Genomic DNA, 25,089 nt, shown 5'->3' with positions numbered 1-25,089 from the left:
AGCCCTAGCCTGCACACCCAGACCCCCACGATAGCCTCCACTGGGCTAGCTCTCATGCTTACTAATGGTATGGTCTGCTCATGGGGGAAGTAGGTTGTGCAGGCCCTATAAGTAGGGTCAGAGTTGTTTGGGCAAAAAAAAATTCTGGGATCCAAATTATGTATCTATCACTAGGTAGGTTTAAAATTGGGAAATGGGCTCTGGATGGGCATGCCTCTTACCTTATCATCTCCTCTCACCATAGGAAGGATTATAGCTGGAGGGGAACCAGAGTAGACACTTTGAAGCAAAGTTCCTAAGCTAGAGGATCTTCTTCTTGAAGTCTATAGGTGGTATTGTACAGACATAAATGGGAATGTTTTTATATGACAGAATCTTTCAAATCAGTGGGAAAAGATGGGAGCATTCAACAAATAGTATTGGGGTAATTGACTACTTATATAGAAAAAAAAATGTATCTTTCCCTTAAAGCAGCACAAAATAAATTCAACTTACTTTGAATAACAAAATACTAAAATCAAATCTTTAAAGCTTTATTTTCTTTTTCTTTCTTTGTTTCTTTGTTTTCCTTCTTTCCTTCCTTCCTTCCTTCCTTCCTTCCTTCCTTCCTTCCTTCCTTCCTTCCTTCCTTCCTTTCTTTCTTTCTTTCTTTCTTTCTTTCTTTCTTTCTTTCTTTCTTTCTTTCTTTCTTTTCTTTTTAGCATAAGTGGATAACTATGATCTCAGGGAGGGTAATATGTTAGACCACAGGGGAAAGTCAGACAGATACAACCCAAAACTATCAACACAGAGTCATAATTGATATCCTAGTGAGACATTTAAAGGAATATTCAGTAATTCTCTAAACGTTCACTAGAATAAAGTTTAGAGTCTCAATTTAAAGAAGAGAAGTCTTAACTTGTTTTAATGAACAATGTAATTGTTATGGCCGCCCTACTGAGGTTAGTTGACTGTTTCTCCTTCCTGCTAATTTGGCTTGGAAGCCAGCTAATAAGCCACACTAGCACAAAGAGGGTACGAAAAGTTGTACTATTCACACAGTGAAGCTTTCTGGGGAGAGCAGGGCAGGCTCCCAAGCAGATTTTTTAAAAAATGATAACGACAACCCGGAACCGCAGTCTAATCATGAGAAAAAGATCAGACAAATGACGTTCTACAGAATACCTGACCAAACTCATCACGACAGTCAAGATTATCAAAACAAAGACAGTCTGAGAAACTGCCAGCCTAGAGAAGCCTAAGGGGATATGAAAACTTAATATAATGTGATCTGGATGGAATACTGGAATGAAAAAAAAAGGACATTAGGTGAAAACTAAGGAAATCTGACTAAAAGGACTTTAGTTAATAATAATATACCAATATTGATTCATTAATTGCAACAAATATACCATACTAATTAAGGTGTTAATAATGTAGAAATTGAGTGCAAAACATAAGAACTCTATATTTTACACTATCTTTGCAATTTTCTGTAAATTTAAAACTATTCTAAAAATAAAATTTATTTAAAAAAACTATTAAAATTTTATTTAAAAAACATAAAAAATAAAATAAGATAAAAAACAGAGAAGAAATTCAATGAAAGAGAATACAGACCCCATGTAGGGATTATTTTTATAAAGGAATTTAGCATGTGAACAAGGTGGTTTTATAAATCAATGAGGGAAATATTAGACTTCTAAAGTAATATTATTGGGGCAATAGATTTATTCATATTGAAAAATTAAAAATAAAATCCTATTCTCAGTATTAGCAAAATATACATTTCAAGTGGATTAAAAACAAATGTTAAAAGCAAAACTTAAATATTTTGAGAGATATTAGAGGGGATAACTTTCTAATAATGGAGGAAGCCTTTTCTTAAATAATGTACAGAATAGAACAAACACAAAGGAGATAGATGAATATGATAAAAATTAATGAGGAATTAAAGTTAACTTAGTGAGGGTTTAAGTGTAAAAACATCAACTTGGTAAAAAACAAAATAAAGAGAAAACACAGTTTTTCACCAGGACAATGTATATGCAACTCAAACAAGTGTCAAAGGATTACAAGCAAGAATGTTAAAAAATTTAGAAGTCAAACAGCAAAATAGAACAATAAATGGGAGGAAGATATGAACGATCAATTAATAAAAGAAGAAATTTAAAATATTCAATCTCATCAATCATCAAGGAGACACAAACTTAAATTATTAAATACTAATTACTCATTCATCAGATTGGCTAAGATTATAAGAAAATTGCAAATATCGACTGTTGCGAAAAATGAGGGTAAATGGAAAAAATCAATAATTATGATGGGAGTGGAAATTGGCATAACTCCTATCTAGAGTCACATGGCAATATATAGTGAAGCTGAAGATGTACACATAACTCTAGGTCTCTACTACACAGAAGTTCTCATGAGGAGTCATGGATAAGCCTTTTCATTGTGGTGTAACTCGTAATAAGGAAACATTGCAAATGATGCTAATCCCAGCATATACCAGTGGAGAAAATGCAAATACTTTATGGTATATTCTTACAAATAAATCTTCTACATTCATTATAAATGAATGAAAAATGCTTATTATCATGTCATATTTTGAATACATATTGTTAAGGAAAATATATAAATTAAAGGAATATGCATAAACATAAAATAATAATAAGATAATCTCAAGTCGTGTTTATCTAGTTATAAAATCAAATCCCTAAAATTTTTAGCTGTTAAGTTTTTATTTAGTTTAAATAACAATAGAAAATGCAAAAATAAGATTTACTTAATAATTTTAATTATTTCCAACGTTTTTTTCACTCACTAAAATTAGTGAAATTTTACTTTTTATCAACATCTGCAAAAATTGAGAAAATGACAAAATTTAGAATTAAACTTTTATTCAATGTCTATTTTACTGTGTCTATATTCTTTAAGTTTCTGAAAATTATATCTTCAGAAAAGCTTTTTGTCAAACAATATTTTACTTGAAGACAAGGACTATTTTGTCTTCTTTTGTTTTCATTTCCGTGACCTCTGCCCTCTGCACAGGTTCTAGAGAAATCACTCCTAAATTGCTGAAGGAATGAGTAGTGTGTCTTGGTCACTATAATCAATTGCCTGTCAGCTGTTATGCCCTGGTAGCTATAATGCAATGTTCTTGCTCACATTAACATTATCCCTATGTTCTGAATTATTTAATATTTTTGCCAATGTGATCAATTTTTAAAAATTCTACTTGCTTTTAAACATAGAATTTAAACCAGATTTTGTTGTAATAGCTACCTTGTTTTTTTAATTATTTATGTTCTGTAAATTAGATTACTATAATTTATAATTATAATGAAGTATATATAATTAAATATCTATTGGTAATTATCAACTGGAGTTAATTTCCCCCCACCCTGATCTGGGGACATTTGACAAAGTCCAGAGATATTTTTGGTTGTTGTAGAGTGTATGAGGATGGTATCTGTACTTTTCTCTTATTTGAATGTAGACAAAAACTATTAAATAAACATGTACAGGCAGTGAATATAAAATTGCAAGACTTATTTATAATCTACAGTCAATGGAGAAACTTTGAATGTATTAAAGGCCAAATAATCAGTTACATTTGGCTGTCTTTGCATATTTCCCCATAGCCCATGCAAATAATGACTGAAATTTTGCTAATCTAATATGTCCTGGCAATCTCAACTTAATTTTAACCATAAGATCAAGAGGAAAATGCTGAACACTTGTTTATCACTAACCTTACAGGAATTGAATCTGAACTAAAATAATTTTCCACCTTTAACAAAACATCAAATATATCTCACTGCAGGAAGAAAGCTACAAATGTCATTATGACTACTGTGAAATAAAATATTCATATCCAAAATATGTAAGTAAATGCAGGTAAATCTCCTAGAACCAGGCCTGCTGCACAATAAACACTCACTAAGTGTGAGCTATTATAATTATTAACACTAGGTTCTATTATAGTAATAGTATCTATTGATACTATTAAATGTAATAGTATTTTATGACTAACTGAATGAAGGAAGCATAACCAAATAAAGGAAGCAAGAAGGAAAAACTCAATCCGGAAGTCCTCATGTTGCTGATTCTGAACATTAGGAAAAATATTTTTGGGAAAACCCATCTACTTATGAGAGGAATATATTCTTCTGAGATACTAGTACTACTAATAGCAACACACAATTGTCATTCTTTGTGTTCTTTAAGCAACCCCTTTTCAGATTCAGAAAAAGCATAAGTAATCCGAATAGATACAGAAATCTGAGTGAAAAGTCAGTGACACATGCCATCTCCCAGCAAGAGCAGATGGGATGACAGTTTTTAGCCATGTTGAAACAAGTGAAGGGAGGCATGCACTGAATATAGTGAATTAGTTGAATGTTGTATGGAATTCCACAAAAAGATTAGCTCAGTTGAAATGTATTTGTTCTGCTAATGGAACATCAAAAACGAAAACCAGCATGGGACCTATAAGAATAAAACTGTGGAATCTTATTAAAACGTGCCAAACAAGATTGTAACAAATATAGCACAAAAGAAAATGCATATTGATAAACCACAAATCAGTTGTTAGCAATAAATGCTGAGAGCATAAAGATGTACTGGCAAGTAATACATAGAACATATGTAACATACACAATGTAATATACAATTTATGTAGTATTAAAATATCTAAACATATGGGATTATTTTGAACTATCCTTTTGCTATTTGTTGCTAATTTCATTGTATTGTGGTCAGAAAACATTGCACAAAATTGATTTGTTTTAATTTATTGAGACTTGTAAACTACATCATAATCAATTCATTTGTAAAAAAAAAAATGGAGAGGTAAGGGCATAGTTACAAATACAGTAGATAAAATAATAAGGATTATATTAGAAACTTTATTTCACTAACTTTGAAAACTAAGGTGAAAGTCACTCATAACAAATTTTTCAAAATTTGAATTGGTTTATAACATCAAAGTAGAATCAACATTTAAAAATCTACTTACTAATCGAAAACCTAGTTGGATAGAGGGATGGACAGATGGACAGATATGTGAAAAAGCAAGAGGAGTAAAATGTTACTGGTAAAATCTAGGTAGTAGGGGGAGAGATGTTCACTAAAATTCTGTCGACTTTGTTTTTTGAGAATTTTCATAATAACATTTTTGGGGAAAACTCCAGGTATTTATGTAGTGAATTTCTTTCAAGTCTTGGAAGAAAGACAATTCTTTTTTAATCTAAATAATTCCAGAAAATAAAACAAAGTGAGGAAGATACTCAAGTCACATAATACAAGTAGTATATCCTGGATAATGAAAATGAATAATAGTTAAGTACTATTATTATGACATTTAACAGACAGAGAAATTGGGGGTTAAAGAGTTAAGTACCGAGACCAAAGTAACTCAACCAGAAAGTAGTACTATTACTCAAGGCTTGGCACTTCTTACTCCAAATCGAGGCTCTTAACTCTTATTTTTTACTTTCCTAATCTTAAATTAGACAGTAATACTCTAATAAGCTAATGCAAAGGCATTTTGAAAATATTTTGATACCATTATATAAAAATCTTCCTGTTGCACTCTTTTAATGTCTCTCTTCGCCTTCCTTCCCCACCCTGAGGCTTTCACAACTCCACCCGAACATTCACAACAACAGCTTGGTGTGATCTTGAAAATCAACTGATCAATGAGATTTTCATATCAGACATCTTTATGCACTTGTATTTGTCCTAAAAGTGAAAATGTGAACTAAATGGTCTTTTCCAGAATGCTATTGTTTTTTATTTTTTTTCTTTTGTTACGAATGACAGGAACTAGAACAAATGATCCTAAAATTTATATGGAGCCATAAAAAACCCTGAATAGCCATGGCAATGGTGAGAAAGAAGAACAAAGTTGGAGGTATCACACTACCTGAAATCAAACTATACTACGAGTCTACAGTAATCAAAACAGCATTGTACTTGCATAAAAACAGATATATTGTTCAGTGGAACAGAACAGAGAGTCCAGAAATAAATCTACGCCTATACGTTCTCAATATATGATAAAGGAGATAAGAATATACAATGGGGTAAAGACAGTCTCTTCAATAAATGGTGCTGGGAAAATTGGACAGATGCATGCATGCAAAAAAAAAAAAAAAGAAGAAGAAGAAGAAGCTAGACCATCTTCTTACACAGTATATAAGAATAGACTCAAAATGGATTAAAGATTTAAATGTAAGACTCTAAACCATAAAACTTTTAGAAGAAAACATAGGCAGTAAACTCTCTGATATTACTAACAGGAATTTCTTTTCAGATATATCTCCTCAGGCAAGGAAACGAGAGAAAAATAAACAAATGGGACTACATCAAACTAAAAAGTTTTGTGCAGCAAAGGAAACCATCAACAAAAGAAAAAGACAATTGACTGTTGAGAGAAGATATTCACTAATGATACATCTGATAAGGGGTTAATACCCAAAATTTATAAAGAACTTATACAGCTCAACAACAGAAAAAAACAAAAAATCTAATTAAAAAATGGGTAGAAGACTTGAACAGATACTTCTCCAAAGAGGAAATACAGATGGCTAACAGACATATCAAAAGATGCTCAAGGCCACAAATTATTAGTGAAATGCAAATTAAAACCACAATGAGATATCATCTCACACCTCTCAGATGATTATCATCAATAAATCAAAAAACAGCAAGTGTTGACAAGGATGCAGAGAAAAGGGAACCCTCATACATTGTTGGTGGGATTGCAAATTGGTACAGGTGCTATGGAAAACAGTATGCAGGTTCCTCAAACAATTAAAAATGGATATATCTTTTGACCCAGCAATTGCACTTCTGGGTATTTATCCAAAGGAAACCAAAATAATAATTCATAAAGAGCTATGCACTCCAATATTCATGGCGGCACAATTTACAATAGCCAAGATATGAAAGCAAACTAAATGCCCATCAACAGATGATTGGATAAAGGTAGTAATATACACAATGGAATATTATTCAGCCATTAAAAAAAAATGAAATCCTACCATTTACAATGACATGGATGGACCTCGAGGTTATTATGCTGAGGGAAATAAGTCAGATAGAGGAAAGATAAATGCCATATGATTTCACTCATATGCAGAATCTAAGGAACAAAAAGAACAAACTAATCAAAAACAGACTCACAAATATAGTGGAAAATTTGGTGATGGACAGAGGTGAGGGGGATTGGGAGGCTTGGAGAATGGGGTAAAGGGTTAAAGGAGTACGAATTAGTAATTGATAATTGGGCATGAGGATGGGGAGTACAGCACAGGGAATGCAGTTAGCATTAATACGATGGCTAAGTGGAGGGCCAGGGGAGGAAGGGAGTAGTTGTGAGGATCGTTTTATGAATATCGTAGATGTCTAACCAATGTACTGTATACTTGAAACTAATTTAAATAAATTAATTTATAAAAAAAAGAATGACAGGAATATTTATTACAGTGATGCATTTTCATAAAGAACTCCGAGAACCTATCACAAGGTCTTGCTTTCAAATAATGCATTGTACATTGGATTGAGTCCGCCAACAAGTAATTCTAACCTCTGAACAAGGGGAATACCTGATTTTCCAACTCTTTCTAGAATTCTTGTACATACTGTTACAGGAATTTAGAACAATTGAGAGACAGAAGGCACTGTTAAATCATCATGTTATATTTTTTTCTTAGGGAATAAAAAGAGTGATTAGAAAATGTCAATAGAAAATTTTTGAAAAATCTCCTAATTCACAAGCTGACATTTCTTTATGGAGAAGTTATAAGATACACTGGTAATGATCACTTTGATAATTCAGATACTGTTGCTTTGCTTCTTAGGAGGCACTTAATCAGACTCTAATAAAAATGAACAATGTAAAAATTGCTCAAGAACATGCAATTATGATGTGATGCATCTTTCAATTCACACACTGATATTTTGAGTGCTTTAAAAAGGTACTCCATCAGCCATCCAGATAGTAGGATTACAAAAAAGATGGATTGCGAAGAATAAAAATAGGAAGAGAAAAACGAGTCTCGATATCACTCCTGCATGTGCACCCATCTCTCAGTTCACCGAAATTCAAATGTAGCTAGTAAGCGATACTTGTACTTCAAATAGCCAATTGGTCGACAGAATCTTTCATCCCAACGTCTACATCCACACTTTTTTAACCATAATTTACTGTTTGTAGTGAGAGGCCTTAGAATGACGTAAGGAATAAATATTTACAGCTACTCTGTCACCTCAATAATGCAAAACATCATCAACACTGAAGAGGCGCTCAAGGCATGCCCGGTCAGCTTGTGTGGCCAGAGACACTTTAAGAATTTCACTAGACCTAAGATCTTAAAAGGACCCAAAACTCAGCGCAAAGCAAAGTTTGTTTGTTTTTTAATGTTGAATAATAGTCCATGGTATATATGTATCACAGTTTGCTTAATCATTTACACTGTTAAGGACATCTGTGTAATTTCTGATTTTTGACTCACTAATAAGCAATAAATATTTGTAGGTAGGTTTTTGTATGAACACACATTTTTATTTATTTTGGATAAATGCCCAGGATCCCAATTGCTGGGTCATATGGCAGTTTCATGTTTGGCTTTTGTCAAGAAACTGGAAATCTGTTTTCCATATTGGCTGTACCATTTATATTCCCACCTGCACTGCAAGAGTGATTGAGTCTCCACATCCTTGCCAGAACTGGTGTTCTCACTATTTTTTATATTAGCTTTTCTGACAGGTGTGTAGTAATATCTCATTGTGGTTTTAATTTGCATTTACCTAGTGGATAATGATGTTGGACATCTTTTCATATGTTTATTTAACATCTGTGAAATGTATTTGCATTTCTTTTGCTCATTTTCTAATTGGATTGTTTCTTTACTAAGTTTTAAATGTTCTTTATATATTATCAAGATTAGTTCTAATAGCGATTTGCAAATATTTTCTCTCATTCTGTAGTTTGTTATCTTCCATACTCTTCATGGGGTCTTTTGCTGAGCATAAATTTTAAAATTTGATGTCCAATTTATTAGTTTTGCTTTTATAGACTATGCTTGCAGTGTCAAGTCTAAGAACTCAGACAAGTCGTAGATCCTGAAATTTTCTTCTATATTTTTTTTTCCTGAAAATTTTATAATTTTATATTTTACATTTAATCACTTAAGTCCATCATCTATTTTGAGTTAATTTTTGTGTAAGGTTTGAAACTTAGGTCAAAGTTTTTTATTTTTGTTTTTCCTTATCTATGAATGTTCACTTCTCCAGCACTATTTGTTGAAAGGCTATTTTTCCTCCATTAATTTTTTTTTTCCCCCTGCACCTTTGTCAAAACTCAGTTAAGCATATTTATGTGGATCTACTTCTGGGTTACTTATTTATATGTGTGTCTACCCTTCACCGATATCACACAGTTTTGATTATTGTAATATGTCCTGAGTAGAATATTTAGACTGGCTCTGTCTTGGCACTCAAAAATCTAAATCTAAATAAAGTCTATTTTAAACTTCCTTAAATGCTTTTATTGGCTATATAGAACCACCTAGGTACTGATTCAATATCCATGATATGTAAAGAACAGATTCAGAAGAGGTTGTATAAAATATGCTTACATATTATAGCAACTAATATTTGAGTGCTTTGTATCATCTCTGCTTTCTATATGTTTTTTTTTTATTTTCCAGGAGCCAAGCCATACCAAGGATTATTGCTAAAAGTACTTTCTTGCAAAGTAACTTTATATTTTGTGAAGTACTTGACTAATATCAGATTTTAAAAGGCAAGCACTTTAGGGAATTGTATATAGTTTTGTTTGTTTACATTCTTTAGTCAAGTGAATATATGAAGATAAAGAAAATAGATGTTTGTTGCTTTCAGTTTTATATCCCACATATGAGTGAAACATATGAAAACTCAGATACACGGAGAGCAGTTTAGTGGTTACCAGAGAGAAAGGGGGAGGGGGAGAGGTAGATAAGGGTAAAGAGGGTTAAATATATGGTGAGGGAAGGAGATTGACTTTGGGTGGTGAACACACAATGAAATATACAGATGATGTATTATTGTACACTTGAAACCTATATAATTTTATTAATCAATGTCACCCAATAAATTTAATATAAAAGTTTAAAAAAAGAAAATAGGTGCAGGAAATGGGATGTAAATAGTGGCCATTGAGACTTCCATCTCCATGGGAAGACTGAGATTCTTTATAACCTTCACAATTCTGGCTTTAAGAAAAACTAGGAAGCAAACATAAGTAACACTAGCTTTTGGGAGTATATTAACTATAAATCTGGCTTCAGCCCAAAGTATAAATTATCTATCAAGTGAAATCTCACATATAGTCCTGACCACAGTTGCAATGATAAGAGAATATCAAGTTCCAGTCCTGATGATGGATTCTAGCCCTGTTCAAACTCTGAGGAGGAGCCACAGGCAGGTTCTGGAGGAGAAGGAGGCCATTACATAGAAATCTATTAGATTCCATGAGGATAAGACTGTTCATTCCCAGTGGACCCCTGACTCTGACCAAAAGCAATGACTCTTCCAGCTAATATGAAGATTAAAAATTTATGGATAGGAATGGCAAGGACTATAGTCAAAAATGATTTCCCAGACCCTGATGGATAACCTGTCATGATTTATTATTCTTTAATATGATTAACAGATGAATCCCTCTCAAGAAGCATGAAGGAGGAAGGATCCTGGAAGCTTTTCTGGAAGCCCAACATTTAAAGATATAAAATTGTTGGAGAAATTGGAGTCTTCAAACTGGAAATAGACTTCATGGCTGTTATTGTTAGAAGGATTGAACATACTATCTTTAGAACACCTCTTCTCTTCAGACCTAAGCTTTTCCACCAAAATTCTCCCTCATTCTCTTTCAGAATAACTTGAAGTTTGGTGAAAATAATTGCATAAAATATAAGGTCATTTTCAAGCTTTACTTGAAATTTTATTCCTAGGTCATAGAACATGGAGGAGATATAGATAGGTATCTATTTTTAATTTCTTTATGTAGGAGCACTGCAAGAGGCCACCATTTTTAGAGACTCTAACAAACACAAGTATCTGACTCTTCTGAAGAGTCTAAGCACATTTGCATCTCTTAAAAAAAGGCAGTGTGTCAAGAAAGAAAGGTGTATTAAATAATTTTTTTAAAAGACAGAATTACAGAAGCTAAGCAGGGTCGGGCCTGGTTAGTATTCGGATGGGAGCCTACCTAGGAAGACCAGGCGCTGTAGGTGTAAAAAGTAAATAAATAAAAACCAAAAATAAGGGATTGTAAGGTGACAAGGTCTTTGTAATCTGTGAGGTAAACCAAAGGCTGCCTCATCTAAAAAAAAAAAAAAAAAAAGACAGAATTAAGCTATAAGAATAAATAAGAAAGAAAAGTAATGGAAATGTTCGCTATTACATGGATGCAAGACCATGTCAATTTTTTTGGAATGAAGGAGAGGCTACATGGTATTTCACATAATTTGGTAATCTTTAGTACATACTTTTTACAGAACAGTAACCACAAAGGCATAGATTTTGATTCAGTGGCCCAGCCATTGACTTGTAAATGAAGGGAGGTGAGAGGGTGGGCTCAGCGCACGCAGCTGGTATGCAGAGCAGTAGCTGTCCAGGTTCACCAACGACCCTGCAGAAAATGCCCCAGACAGCCCTGACTATCTAAAAATCCCTAAAGTGAAAACTACTAATGAGAATAATTTAATGGAGTGAGAAGCTTATTTGATAACAACATGCCACATTATTCCAATAGGATAGTGAACTTGTTTTCTTGTATCGTATATAGTGTCTAAATTTTCTTGTGTTTTCCTTGTGTGCTGAATTTTGTAAAGGGAGATTCATTTTTTTAAAATGCACATTTTGTTCACTGTTTTACTTCCAGTGTTCTCTCTCAACTAAGGAGTAATTGGGTAAAAATTAAATGATTCTTTGGAAATCTTTGCTAAGGTGTTATGACTTAGAGGAAACATTCTAAGTTAAAATTAACTTATCTATTAAAGTCAGTATTTTAATTCTAGCTTTTTTACTCCATATGTTTATCAGTTTGGTTATTCAGCATTTCTTACTGTGTCATACATCTTTCTTGAATCATTTTTCTTCATCCTTTGATATGTGGATTAGAAGTACATTCATGAGCTTTGGTTCATAGCAAGCTCTTTTAGTTTTCGTTGTTTGAAAATTCCTTAGTTTCCTTTCATTCTTTTTTTTTTTTCTTTTTAGGTGAGGCAACCCTTGGTTGACCTTGCAGATTGCAAGAACCTTGTCAGCTTACAATCCCTTATTTCTTCATTTTTTTAAATGTCTACAGCACCTGGTCTTCCTTCCTAGGTGATCTTGCATCCAAGTACAAACCAGGCCCAACCCTGCTTAGATTTCGAGGTCAGACAGGATCCGGCTTGTTCAGGATAGCATGGCCGCAGACCCTTTCATTCTTGAAACATAAATTTTTCTAGATATATAAATCTAGTTTGATAGTTCTTTGTTTTAGCACTTGAAGATATTTAACTGTTTTCAACTCTTCTTGAAAAAGTAGCCACAGTCTAATTGAAGTTACTTGTACATAGTCTGTCTTCTCCATCGTCCCTTCTTTCTCTTAATTGGTCTACTATTTCATTATCATGTAGGCAAGCATAGATTTTCTTTTTTCTCTTTAAATTCTTCTTTGAATTCATTATGCTTCCTGAAAATCTTGATTGATTTATTAATGTTGAGAAATTGTCACCCATTATATCTTCAATGATTGTCATTCTTTTTATTATTTATTCTTGGAATAAATATAATGCTACATTATATTTATCATCCTAGCTTGCATTTTTTAAAACATCCCTTTCAGGGTTCTATTTCTTTGTCTATCTCTGTGCTGCATTCTAATTAATTTTTTTTATAATGTGTCTTCCAGTTCACATACTTTCTTTTCTGGTTTGTATAGTGTGTAACTTAACCTATTGATTAAGTTTTAATTTAAATCATTATACTTTTCATATCTACATTTCTATTTGACACTTTTTCATAGCTATCTGGTCACTTTTCACAGTCCCTTATTCTTTATTGTATTTGTTTTCTATTGTTGTCATAGTCACTTAAAACTCATTATATTAAAGTGTTGAGGTTCAAAACCAGTGTCAAAGGACTAAAATCAAGATGTCTACAGGGCTATGTTGCTTACTGAAGGCTCTATTTTAAGAATAGTCTTATCATGTTGTTGATAGAATTCAGTTCCACACAACTATAGGACTGAGACCTCTGTTTCCTTGCTGAGTTTTAGCAAGTGTAACTTCTAGAGGCTGCCTGCATTTCCTGACGAGTGGCTTCTTTCATCTTCAAAGCCAGGAACAGTGAGTGAGTCCAGTCCTTCTCCTGTTTCTAATCTCGCTGATTTTCCATTCTGTCTCATCTCACTCAACTGACTCTTCTGCTTTCCTCTTCTGCTTTTAAGAGTTCACATAATCACATTAATCCCACTTGGAAAATCCAGGATAATCTCCCTATTTTAAAGATCTGCAAAATCCCTTCATAGCAATACCTAGATTAGTATTGGATTGAATAACCAGGAAACAGAAATCTTAGGAGGACATTTTTAGAGTTCTGCCTACCACACTTATATATCCAATACTCTCCTCGAAATTTTTAAACATTATGCTTCCTCATTTTATACTCTGTGTTTGATAATTAGAGTATCTTCTGTTTTTGTACTTTGGATTCTGTTTCTTTTGTTAATGTTGGCTCTTGCTCAATGTGCTTTATGTCTTGGCAGGTTTTGCGAATTTTGATTATAATCTTAGAAATTCTTTGAGCCTCAGGTTGAAGGTATTCCTTCTTTTGCCAGGTACTTGGGAATACTACCAACCTAGGAGAGTTTTAAAATAAAGGTGTAGACGAAAGTTCCCCCCGCCCCCCCCACACACACACACACATACACACTGGTATTGAGATTTTTAACCCCTGACCTGTGTGATTATGAATTTTCAAGGAAGATTCCATCCAATGCATAGGCCAAAAAATTGAATTTCTCTTGATGTTTCTCTCTATGGGGTGTTTTTTTTGTTTGTCCCCCCTCCCCACCCGCCCGCCCCCTTAGATCACATTTTCCACTGAGAAGATAGTCTTTTGAGATCCTAACTCTATATAGTTTTCTATTCAACTCCTGACTTGCTGGTGTCCTAGATTTGTCTCCCATCCCTTGTTCTCTGTGTACCTATTAAAATAAAATTGCAAAATCTCTCAGGATTACCATTTGTCACTTTCAGTCCCTGCTTAAGTCTCTGGATTCTTGCTGGTGCTTCACCATCTTTTCTTTTTGAAGACTTCCATTATTTTCTTGCTGATGCAGTAATGTATGTTATACACTATTTTTTAAAATTATTATTTGTCCTCTAGAAGGTCTCGCTCCTCCCACCCTCCAATATTTCTTTCACTAGACTGTCATTAAGAAAAACCTCGTTATTTTTTTAAAACCCTATGTCATTTTCTTCCTAGACAAATGAAGATCCTCATATTTAAAAAACCTTTTAACTTCTACTTTAGTCATATGCACTTTTTACTGTTTACTCCTGGGCTAGTCTATCTCACCTCTACAATGGGAGTCTTTGATTTTGATATTTGCATTCAGAGTTTAGTAATCTTTACTTTGACAAGAGTGCTTCATTTGGAAATAGCATGGTTAACAGTTACTGAAATAACAATTATTAACTATTTTCCTTTTTATATTATGTTAGAGTAATAAAACTGATCCTGTTTGGGTTTACTCTTTCATTTCTAATACGACCTTCCCCCCCTAAAAATAAAAATAAAAAGATTCATTTGGTAAAATCCACTCAGTCGAACAAAGATAATAGTCATTCATTAACTAAACCAAAAAAAATTTAGAACGTGTCATCACAGAGCTTCCTATTAAATATTTAGCTATGACATAGATATAATAATATATCATACACATGTCAATTAATGTACCATGATATCATTTTATTAATTTTTGCTAATAGGTTTAAATAGTAATATTGGCTATCTCTCTACTTCCCAGGCTGAAAAGGAGAGAACAAATCTTAGGTAAGAACTAAGGTGAAAATAGTGCACACTATTTGAAAGGAAGGAAGTCTGAATTCTAGAGATGCTGACATGCTCAGAGGCAGTTTGGGGTGAGTGAAGGATACACATATGCCAGTGAAGCCCTTCAGGCACTTGCATGAACAGACAGTAAATAGACAGTGAAATTGCTACTATTATCTAGACAAGATCTAATGCTAAGTAAAATACTGGAATTTAAGATGACAAAGATTTCCAGTTAACCTTAAGTAGACCAAGGATCAAAATAATAACAAAAACACTATCTACCACAAAGTGGGAAGACAAAGATTTGTTTAATTATTCGTTAAGACTGTCTTTTGAAACTTTCAAAGACAGTACCCAACTCTCAAACTAACAGAATTTGAGAACTTGATATAAATGGGGCAAATATAAAATGAGTGAGTTAAGTCATTTTTGATATATCAATCAAACATAAAGACATAGCAAGAGAACTGTATGTCTCACTTAAAAAAATTTTGACGAAGTATTATTTTTTCTGTAGTCAGCTGGCAGCTGTTGGAAGTAATTCATTACAATGATTCAAGCTGAAATGTTTATATTATATTCTTGAGAGCAAAACTTACTCATTATAATTTGAAAAGTCATTTCATTTTTTCATAATGCAAATGTATTCCTCATATAATATAATTCAGCAATGATAAATTGAATGACCAGAAAAAAAGAAGAAATGTAATAAACACTATGAATCATAAATAAATGTGTAACATATGATGGGGAAGGAAACAGGTGAATAGAGTAAACCTAGAGGATATACACAAAGCAGCAATATTATATTTTAAAGTTTAAATAATTAATTTTGAGCTGATTAATTTTAAGAAATTATTAATCTTGCTTTGACTAATTAATATGATGAACATGGGCAATTTATTATATTTAATTTCTTGAAGAACTATTCCTTTTTTAAAAAAATCATTTTTATTAAATTTAATTTTCAAGAATAACTTTATAAATGATGTTATTTACAAGAAAAGCAGGCCAGAGTTGATGACTTTTATGAAAATTAAAAAGAGCAAAAGTGGTTTTTAAATCTTGTCTTTTATTTTTAGTATGAGAAGTTCTGTGTTTTAACTTCTCCATCTTTTCCTAACTATACACTTTATTTGTTTTCTATTGTTATTTTTTCCCCTTTAGTCTAATTTTGTAATGCCAGTAGACTTTATTCTTTCCCATCCTGTGTGCCAGGAGACTATTCTCTTGCTACTTTTGTTTGAATGTTCAGCTCTCTTCTCTTTTTGGTTTGCCCATAAATAATTTATATTTTATTTGTAAATAATCAACAGTTTTAATTTTTCTTTTTTAATTTCTCTCTGGTATTTCATTTTAATACTGATATAATTGAGTTATGTGATTTTTTTCTATGTCTTTATACATAGTGATAATTTATTTAAATTTCTGAATTTCCTCTTTTTAATACATGACATCATTTATTTCTAAAATAAGGTAAACGCTTAAGTAAAATTGTTATACGTATATATAAATGTGTTAATAGTTTTACAGCGTTTAGTTTTCTTAACTAACTATATTGTGCTAATAGTGCAAATGATAGCAAATTTAACCCATAGCTCTACAAAATGTATTTTTCAGTGCACTGAGATCATAAAAGTGTGAATTACATTGCAGGGCAAGTAGAAATTAGTTCTTATCTGTGAGTTTTCTGTTGTTAATGGATTCACATTTATTTAAACTTTGCTTTTACACCATGAGATGACCACACTAATTCCCTTGAACGCCACTATGGAAATGATTTAGCCAAGTACCTAATTATCTTGTATATTTTATTTTCTATTTATAGCTTCATGAGAAGTTTCTCAAATAATAAATTGACATTTGAAATGGTACACTGAACCCAAACTGCAAGATGAAGCCAATGACCTAATTTCTTTGAAGGTCATATAATAAATTAGTCTTATAATGAAACAGGATACATATGGTCCATGAGCAAAATCACAACCATGGGCTTCTTGATGAAGGAAGGCACGTAGATGCTCTTTGGTTGAATCTCAAAGGAAATATGGATTCTGAGTTATGTCAGCAAGTTTTGGGTGTTCACTGGAATTGCAGCAGCTATACCAGGACGGAATTAAACGTGTCATCAGTTTTTTGGAGCTAAATCTTGCAGTGAATTCTTAAAAGTTCCCAAAACTCACCACGGGATGGTCAGAGATTTGTTCTTGTCATGGAATGGTATCATTACTTATTGATGGAGCCCAAGAAGGGTAGGAATTGAGGTCAAATATAGGCACAATCCAGGTGAACATACCAAGCATCACCACAGAAACACCCACAATATTAACGCCAAGTCCAGCTTTAACCTTGAATAGGAAAGAGTGTAAAGGTCAGTCTCCAGAAAAGAACCTGTGGGAGAATTGGAATACTGCTGCAGAAGGCATATGTCAGATGCATGTGCATCTGAAACAATTAGTATGAATTGTTGATTTCATAAAACAGGTTTTTCCATTTATGTCAAAAGAGAATCTGTTCCCAACAAAGTGTCATTTAATTGGAAAGTATCAAAGAGGTGCCTCTTAGGAATATACTAGAGTCATTCTGATTAGGGAAAAGTCCCTTTAAATATCTGCCATTTCATGTTAAATCAAAATTTGAGTTTTATGGTTTTGTATTTCAGTGGATAAGGTTCAGGTCAGTATTTGATAACTGGATCCTTCATAGTCAATATTATTAATAGTTGACCAGTATCCTCTTACTGAAATTTAATAGTGACTTCTATTCATCTTCCTTAGATTTCCCAGTTTTCTAGCTTTGACATCATCATTCTGGAGTCCATTAAACAATTTCAAAGTTGCTTTCTATTTGGTTATAGTCCTTTTTGGTTTGGTTTGGAAGTTAGCAATCAAAATTGGAGGAAGACCAGAATATTCTCGTTAGTTTTTGACGAAGGCTACTTTCATATTTTGTATTTGGCAAAAACGTGCATGTTTTGTCACTTAAAATTTCTATTATTATCTGTCTGTGCTTTCACTTTAGATGTCACTTTTAGAACCAGAATAAGAAAGATGATTTTTTCATCAGTTGGGAGCTAAGCCTCATGGCTTATTCAGAGCAAATGTCCATTGCATAAATGTTTGCGATAGAAAAACCACAAGCTTGATTGCTAAATTTCATTAATCCTATTTCTACCTTTTGCTTAGACCAATTTAGATTAAGATCTTGACATGTAAGTTTAAGCCACTGTGTTGAGCATATTCTATGCCCTTTTCCTTCACCCGGAACACTACTGATACATTTAATATGTCTGTATTCATGACTATAAATTCTAATGACATGTTCCCTCTGGTTATCACTCTTCGAAACAATTCTATAGCCAGTCATGCACTCATTTTTGGAAGTGGAATTCAAGCCATGCTTTTCCTGGCGGTCTACTAGTGTGTAAAAGGAGAGATTACCTAAGCTGTTGCAAACAAACAAACAAGCAAACAAACAAATTGCTATTGGACCCATTGATAGTCTTTCATTTTACTTACCATGTCAATAACTTTTAGATGGCCATATGAAAAAATTATAGCATTAGGTGGATTTGCTACTGGTAGGAGGAATGCAAATGATGTACATAGAGTAGAAGGTATTAAAATATAAAGAGGGTTCACGTGAATGGCTTCAGCCTGTTGAATAAGATAAAAAAAAGTCTAAGTAAAATTTTGAGGTAGGCACCAAGCATCAAAATGAGCAAAAAAAGCAGGTTGAAACCTAAAGACATAAAATTATACACATAAATGCAGTTATAACTTGAAGACTATTTTTCAGAAAATGTCTCTTCCTCTTGTTTATGTTTATTGGTGCCCATTTAAGCATTATAGCTCAGTTTATTTTTTAAACAAAGTATCATTTATTCCAGAAACTAAAAACAGCAACCATTTATTTATCTAACACAAGGTGCTGTGCTAAGTGTTTACATATATGTAAAATATATGTGTTTACATATAATATAAAGTTTACATACATTATATATAATGCACAAAATACTATAATAAACTATATTTACAACTCAATTTTCACAATGACATTATAAGATAGCTTCTATAGTCCCAAATAATAGATAAAGAAACTAAGGCACAGAAAGATTAAATTAACTTGTTGAAATATCCAGCTGGCAAGTAGTACGGCTTAGGGTCTCAGGTCTCTCTGGCTCCAAAACTCTCATCATTCTATTAACTTTACTGCCTCTGTGACATATATAATTAAAAATTTGCTTCAGGATCATCACAGAAGAAGAGTTATTATGATTATTTATCGCATATGTTTCTGACTGCTCTATGTTGAAAAATAAAAAAAGAAAAAAACAAAATAATGTTTTGCCAATTTCAACTTCCTACATTTCTTTTCTAATTTGAAGCAGTAGCTCAAGAATGCCAACATATGCCCCTTGGGCTGGTAGCAGAACAATTCCAGAAGGGCAATCCTTCTTAATTTAAAGTGCTTTTCTTTCACCAATCCCATCTGTCCCAATAAGAAAAACATTTACTTAAAGCTATTTCTTGTAATTGCTAGCTAGGTGAAGAGAAGAAGGGAAGACAATCTTTCTCTCTCCTTGCAATTCTGCTTTTTTACTTATCTTTTAAAATTCTTCCCTGGGGAGTAGAAAACTGTATTTAAGATATTTAAGCTTGAAGCCCGAAGTGTAAGTCTAGCTTTTCATTCACTTGCAAATCACTTCTATCAAGCCTTTCTCAGAACTTCAGAAATATTCAAGAGGGAGAAGTGTCAGAGTTAGAAATCTTAAAACTAAAGTTACCAGGAAACACTGAATCCCAAAGTTTTACAGCTGGAAAGGACCTTCCCATTTATCTGCAAATGAAAAATCTGAACTGAGAGAAGGTGGGTAATTAAGACTGTGCTGCATGAACAAGGAAGAAGAGAGTCTTCTGAGTTGAGGTCTCCTGAAAAATATTAATGCAAATAAAGACCACTCTATATGTTACTTACAGGAGGACCTCAGGCCCAAAACAATTCCACTTCACAATATCAGAACAAGCAAAGTAGAACACTGCTCTTTCGATGAAGAGTATAATTGGTATAAATGAGATACTCACCAATGGAGATAATATTGGTAGAAGGAGGGTAATGGTAGCTGGATTGCTGGCTACCTCTGTTAAAGATGTGACAAGCAAAGAAGATATCAGAATTACTAGCCATAATGGTAATGAACTGAGAGGAGATAATTTATTTCCTATCCACTTAGATAGTCCTGATTCCTAAAAAAAAAAAAATTGCAATTCTGTTATTCATTAATAATTCATTTTAATAGATATAATTTAATTTTTTAAAAAAGCATTATTTGCTCTAAGAAATCAGTTTCTAAAATATAATCTTGATCTCATATGTTTTTGTGGTTTGATAGATCTGGGTGGCTTTGACATGGAGAAGCTTTCAGTTCTTATTTTAACACTATAAACATGCTTTAGAAAGTTTAAATTGTCTCCCACATTTTTCAATTAAATTTCATTCTTATGTAACTAATATATGTGGATATTTTAAAGAGTAGTACTATAGGGTTTTAAAAGCAGCCCTCTGGTCTACCTCTTTCCACTCCTAAATTGTGTTTTCCAGAGGCAACAATTTTCAATCTATATTAGCTATTTAGAGCTAGGTGTAAGTATTTGTATCAATTTTTCAAAATTAGTTTTTTTCTCTTAATTTTCAAATTTAGACATTATTTGCCGACTTCTTAATATGTTACATAAAATTTCAGCTTTTTTATGCCACCTACCATATTTACATTTTCTGTCCCTCCATTCCCTTATACTTACATATCAACATTTTTGGTTAAGTCAATATTTAAAGTTTACTATTATGATTATATCAATATTGTTTATACCTAAGTCAATTAATGTATTGTGATTATATTTATTTATTTTTTGTTTTACTATTGTTTGTTTTGTTTGTTTGTTTTTGCCAGAGAATAGTTGCTTCATTTTTTTGCTTGGTTTTCTAATTACCTATCACTAATTCTTCAGCACACCCTCCAGTAAAACCAGAAAACTCCCCACAAGTAGACAAACATATCGGATCATTGTTCTTTTTCATTTTCCTTCATGAAGACATCCATTCTGGAGTACTCCCTCCTTCTGCCCCATCTGGACTAGCTGCCTTTTATATCTATTCTACTGTTATTCTGAGACCTCTCTTCACTAGTGTGCTATAAATTCCCTTCACCTGCCTCTTGTGTGGGAATGCTCTCTTGCTAATTCCTTTGTGTTGGTGGAGCACATTCTTCTATAGCTTTCTGAGAATTGGTGCAGGGGAAATATCTTTTTTTAGTTTCTGCATGTCTGAAAAATCTCTTTATTTTCTTTTCACACTGTTTTTATAGTACAGCTTTCATGAAATTTTAGACTTAAAATATCTTAGACTTAAAATATTTTAGATTTAAAATAATTATCACTTAACCATTGTTCTATTTCCTGTGGTTTCCAGTTGGATTCTTTAGAAGCCTAATGATAGTCTGATCTTTGATCCACATGCGTAGTACAAATAAGTCAGCTGTACTCAAATTAATAGGTATGTTATTCTATTATCCCTCAAATGGAAGGAAAAAAATTCTCTATGAGATTTCAGTGACCTACTGCATGTATGAATCTTTATGCCCATGACAAATTAGGATTGGCATCTTTTAGAAAAGCTCTAATTACAAGCAGCATACTCTTTGATCAAAGATTGGCAAAACATCCTCAGATATGGATACCAGATATTATATATGTTATTTGTGATTTTGATGTATGTTATTGTTTATTGGTCTTGACTTTTAGATGGAAAAAGTCTGCCCATCATTTAAGTCACATTGGTACAAATTCATCCTAGAATATAACTACATAAACTTTAAAAATATATTTTTATCTATGTCTGACTAGATGCAGCTGGCAAAGGTTACAGCACATATTGTCCCCTTTTCTCTGGAGGTTGGGATTGTATCATCACACCCGGAGTTCTAAAATTCTACATGAAGTGCTTTGAAATCGGGCACTTAGTAGCTCTCTCACTCCAGAATGTCCAAGTCTTCAGTTCTGGGAAATTTTTTGCATTAGTTTTTGGAAATGTTCTTCCATTTCTATTTACTTTCTTCTCCTTCTCCTTCTCCTTCTCCTTCTCCTTCTCCTCCTTCTCCTTCTCCTTCTCCTTCTCCTTCTTCTTCTCTCCTTCTTCTTATTTCTGAAACTCCTAGTTGGCTGTTGGACATAGTGGAATGATACTCCAGTTTTCTTATCTCTTCATTTTTTATGTTACCTTCTATACATTTTTTGTTCTCTTTTCTGGAGTATGTTCAAACTATCTTTTAAGTTTGATACTGAATTTTAAAATTTCTGTTATAATATTTATCTTCCATGGCTCTTATTTTCTGTCTATGCCTTTAAAAAATAACATTCCGTTTTAGTTTTGTGTGTTTACCGTTTCTGATATCTCTTTTAGGCACCAATAACAGAGTTTTAAAGTTTTCTATTGTTTCGCATATTTTCATTGTCTTTCTTGTGTTCCTTTTCTTTTTATTCTATGTTACTGGTTGTTGTATCAAAGGCTTTTCCAACTATTTGATAACCTAGCCTGTCTATTCATGTTTAAAAGAGAGGCAATAAAAGGATAATTGGAAGCTCTTTGTGCTGAGGCAAAGACTCTTGAGAAGAAGTCTTCGCTAGGTGATGGAGTGTGAGCCAATGTCTCATTGATTCAATTTTGCTACACAGTAAATTTAAATTTTCTTCTGTGGAGGAGAGAGAATATGTGCCTGTCCATTCAGGACTGGAGAGAATATCTGGGAGGCTCACAGTTCCTTATACACCTTTTAAAACCATCTTTCACTTTTAGTATGAGTTTTTATCCCAGCTGTCAATTAATCTGCTGCTTTCAATTTCTAAGCTCTTTCAGGATCCTGTGTATGAATTGGCTTGTTTCTTGTTGGTTCATCCTTTTGCAGGCTCATAGTTTTATCTTCTTGTATTTTTTCTATAGTACAAAGTCAGTTGCCTTTCAAATATCCTCTTTCCATCTTTTAAATTTTATTAACAGCTCTTATATGCATTGTTCCTGCTGTAAGTTTGCTTTCTTTATGGATTGACACTTTTTTTGTTCTGTTTTGGCCACTTTAGTGGAGAGCTGAGAAAAATAATGTTAAATCTTCCATGTTTCACTTAGGAGAAAAATTTTGAGGACTGTATGAAAAAGAGAGAGGAGGAGTTATTCACTACTAAGAATTTGAAAGTGACTACCAGCTCATGAGAGTTCAGTCATGTTAAAACATATCAAGGGACATTTAAGACAGAAAGAACTGTAATGAGATGATTGCTTTAGCAGTTACTATTTCACGGATTCCAACTAGAAGGGTTATCTATTTCTGGGCATTTGCTAAACTACTCACAATTGGGAATAAATTTTAAAAAATCAACTGTCTCCAAATCTTTGGAAAACCATTTTCTAGGGGCATATTTGTCAATAGCCATGTTTTTGTAGCACATGGTTTCAATCTAATCACTTTGAGGTAGGGTTATTCTGAGTATCTCATGGAAATCTGATTCTATGTAGTACTAGGATTTTTATAGCAAGTTAGATGTCCTTCCATGGTTTCCCTAATTCTTCCAATGAGAGAGACTACTACATCAGACTAAGTCCAAACCTTTTCATTTCCTTAGACTTTGCTATTCTAAGGTTTGGCCAATGCTTTTAAAACCACTTTGAACATCTGGGTCCAGTCCAGACATTCTGGGAAGGAGGAATGAACAACGTTCACATCAATGTCAGAATTGCTGATTCTAATTTCCTCACAATTTAAATGAGCAGACATAGGAATGGAAGTTATTTATTCTGAGAAACCAGTTATCATTATTGCTGAACCAGGAGAAAAGTGTATCTGTCTTATATTTCTATCATTTATATTTGAGCAGTCTATAAGGCAAGCCAAATCTAGACTGAAAATAACTTTGTAAGTGGCACTCTGAATTGCACCTATTACTAAGTCTCATTGCTGAAAGCTCAAGATCCAAATACCACAGAGAAAACCTGACAATAAAGTCAGGAGCAAAAACCAGTTTCTCTATGGATTTTAAAAAGAGAACAGAACAGAGAGTTCTTTGTCTTGAGAAGTGTAAAAGTTTAACTTCCCAGAAACTAAAAGGCTGGATAGGACATCTCTCTCACTGTTCTTTTTAGTTTGATGACTAAGAAAATGGAACAGCCATGAGTTTTGAGTGTTTTGTAGAAAACTAGAAAAATCTAGAAATTAGTCAGAGTAGAAGATTTTCGCGGAATTTTTGGAGGAGATAGTTTTCATCCAGCAACCCTACAATGTTCAGGGCAATTTCAGGGACAAAGATCTTCCCAGATTTCTACTTTATATCAGCTGGATAGATCAGCCAAAGAAATGGCCAACTCTATTCCTCATGGTGGTTTTAGTTCTTCCAAAAATTAGACATAATATAACATTAGTCCTGGTTGTGTGATATTCTCTCTAGAATTTTTTCAATAAGTATGTATTTAGTAACTTTATGCACTTACTATGTAAGAAATAATGTAATAAATATATAATGTTGTAAAGTACTAATATTTCTTATTCTCCTTCAACATTAGAACCATGATATATTGCACAGAACTCTAAGAGCTACTCAAATTCATCATGAAATAAGGTAAAAATATTATAAAAATGTTTCACTAGGAGTCACTGTACATATGATTTTTATATTGTTTTTTCTTACTAAGCTAGTCTTCTAATACTGTTTCATGAAATAAGAATTCTAATATTTGCTTTATTTCTTTTGACACGCTGGTACATTGTTTATAAAAAGAATGTTTTATGCTTGCAGCCTGCAAAAATTTTTGAACTCTGAACTGACCTCACTTGTGTGGTATACTTGTTGCATGGCTATTGAAATCTATCCCTTTACAACACTAGAATGAAGTTAAATATACCAAAAGCTTGGCTAACCATCTTCTTTGGAACAGCCTAGTTAATTGTTAAATATCTTAGAC

At 32.8% G+C, this 25,089-nt stretch overlaps 1 protein-coding gene across 3 annotated transcripts in view; it reads right to left on the bottom strand.

The window, feature by feature from the left end:
- The window catches only part of SLC13A1 (solute carrier family 13 member 1), a 126,201-nt gene that overhangs the window by 26,832 nt on the left and 74,280 nt on the right, over positions 1–25,089 (bottom strand). The window contains exons 13-16 of one of the 3 annotated variants that reach the window (XM_016125213.2): positions 20,169–20,330; positions 18,603–18,740; positions 17,268–17,432; positions 16,483–17,184 (exon numbers count right to left, since the gene is read on the bottom strand). In XM_016125213.2, coding sequence (XP_015980699.2) covers positions 17,295–17,432; positions 18,603–18,740; positions 20,169–20,330 — 438 coding nt within the window. In that variant the 3' untranslated portion in view covers positions 16,483–17,184; positions 17,268–17,294. Of the gene's footprint in view, positions 1–16,481; positions 17,433–18,602; positions 18,741–20,168; positions 20,331–25,089 lie in introns of those variants that run through there. The other 2 variants (XM_016125214.2, XM_016125212.2) reach the window with 2 other exon arrangements.

Source organism: Rousettus aegyptiacus, unplaced genomic scaffold, assembly GCF_014176215.1.
Source record: "Rousettus aegyptiacus isolate mRouAeg1 unplaced genomic scaffold, mRouAeg1.p scaffold_m13_p_13, whole genome shotgun sequence".
NCBI lineage: Eukaryota > Metazoa > Chordata > Mammalia > Chiroptera > Pteropodidae > Rousettus > Rousettus aegyptiacus.
Note: the sequence above shows the minus strand (reverse complement) of the source record. Positions and strands in the feature narration are given on the sequence as shown.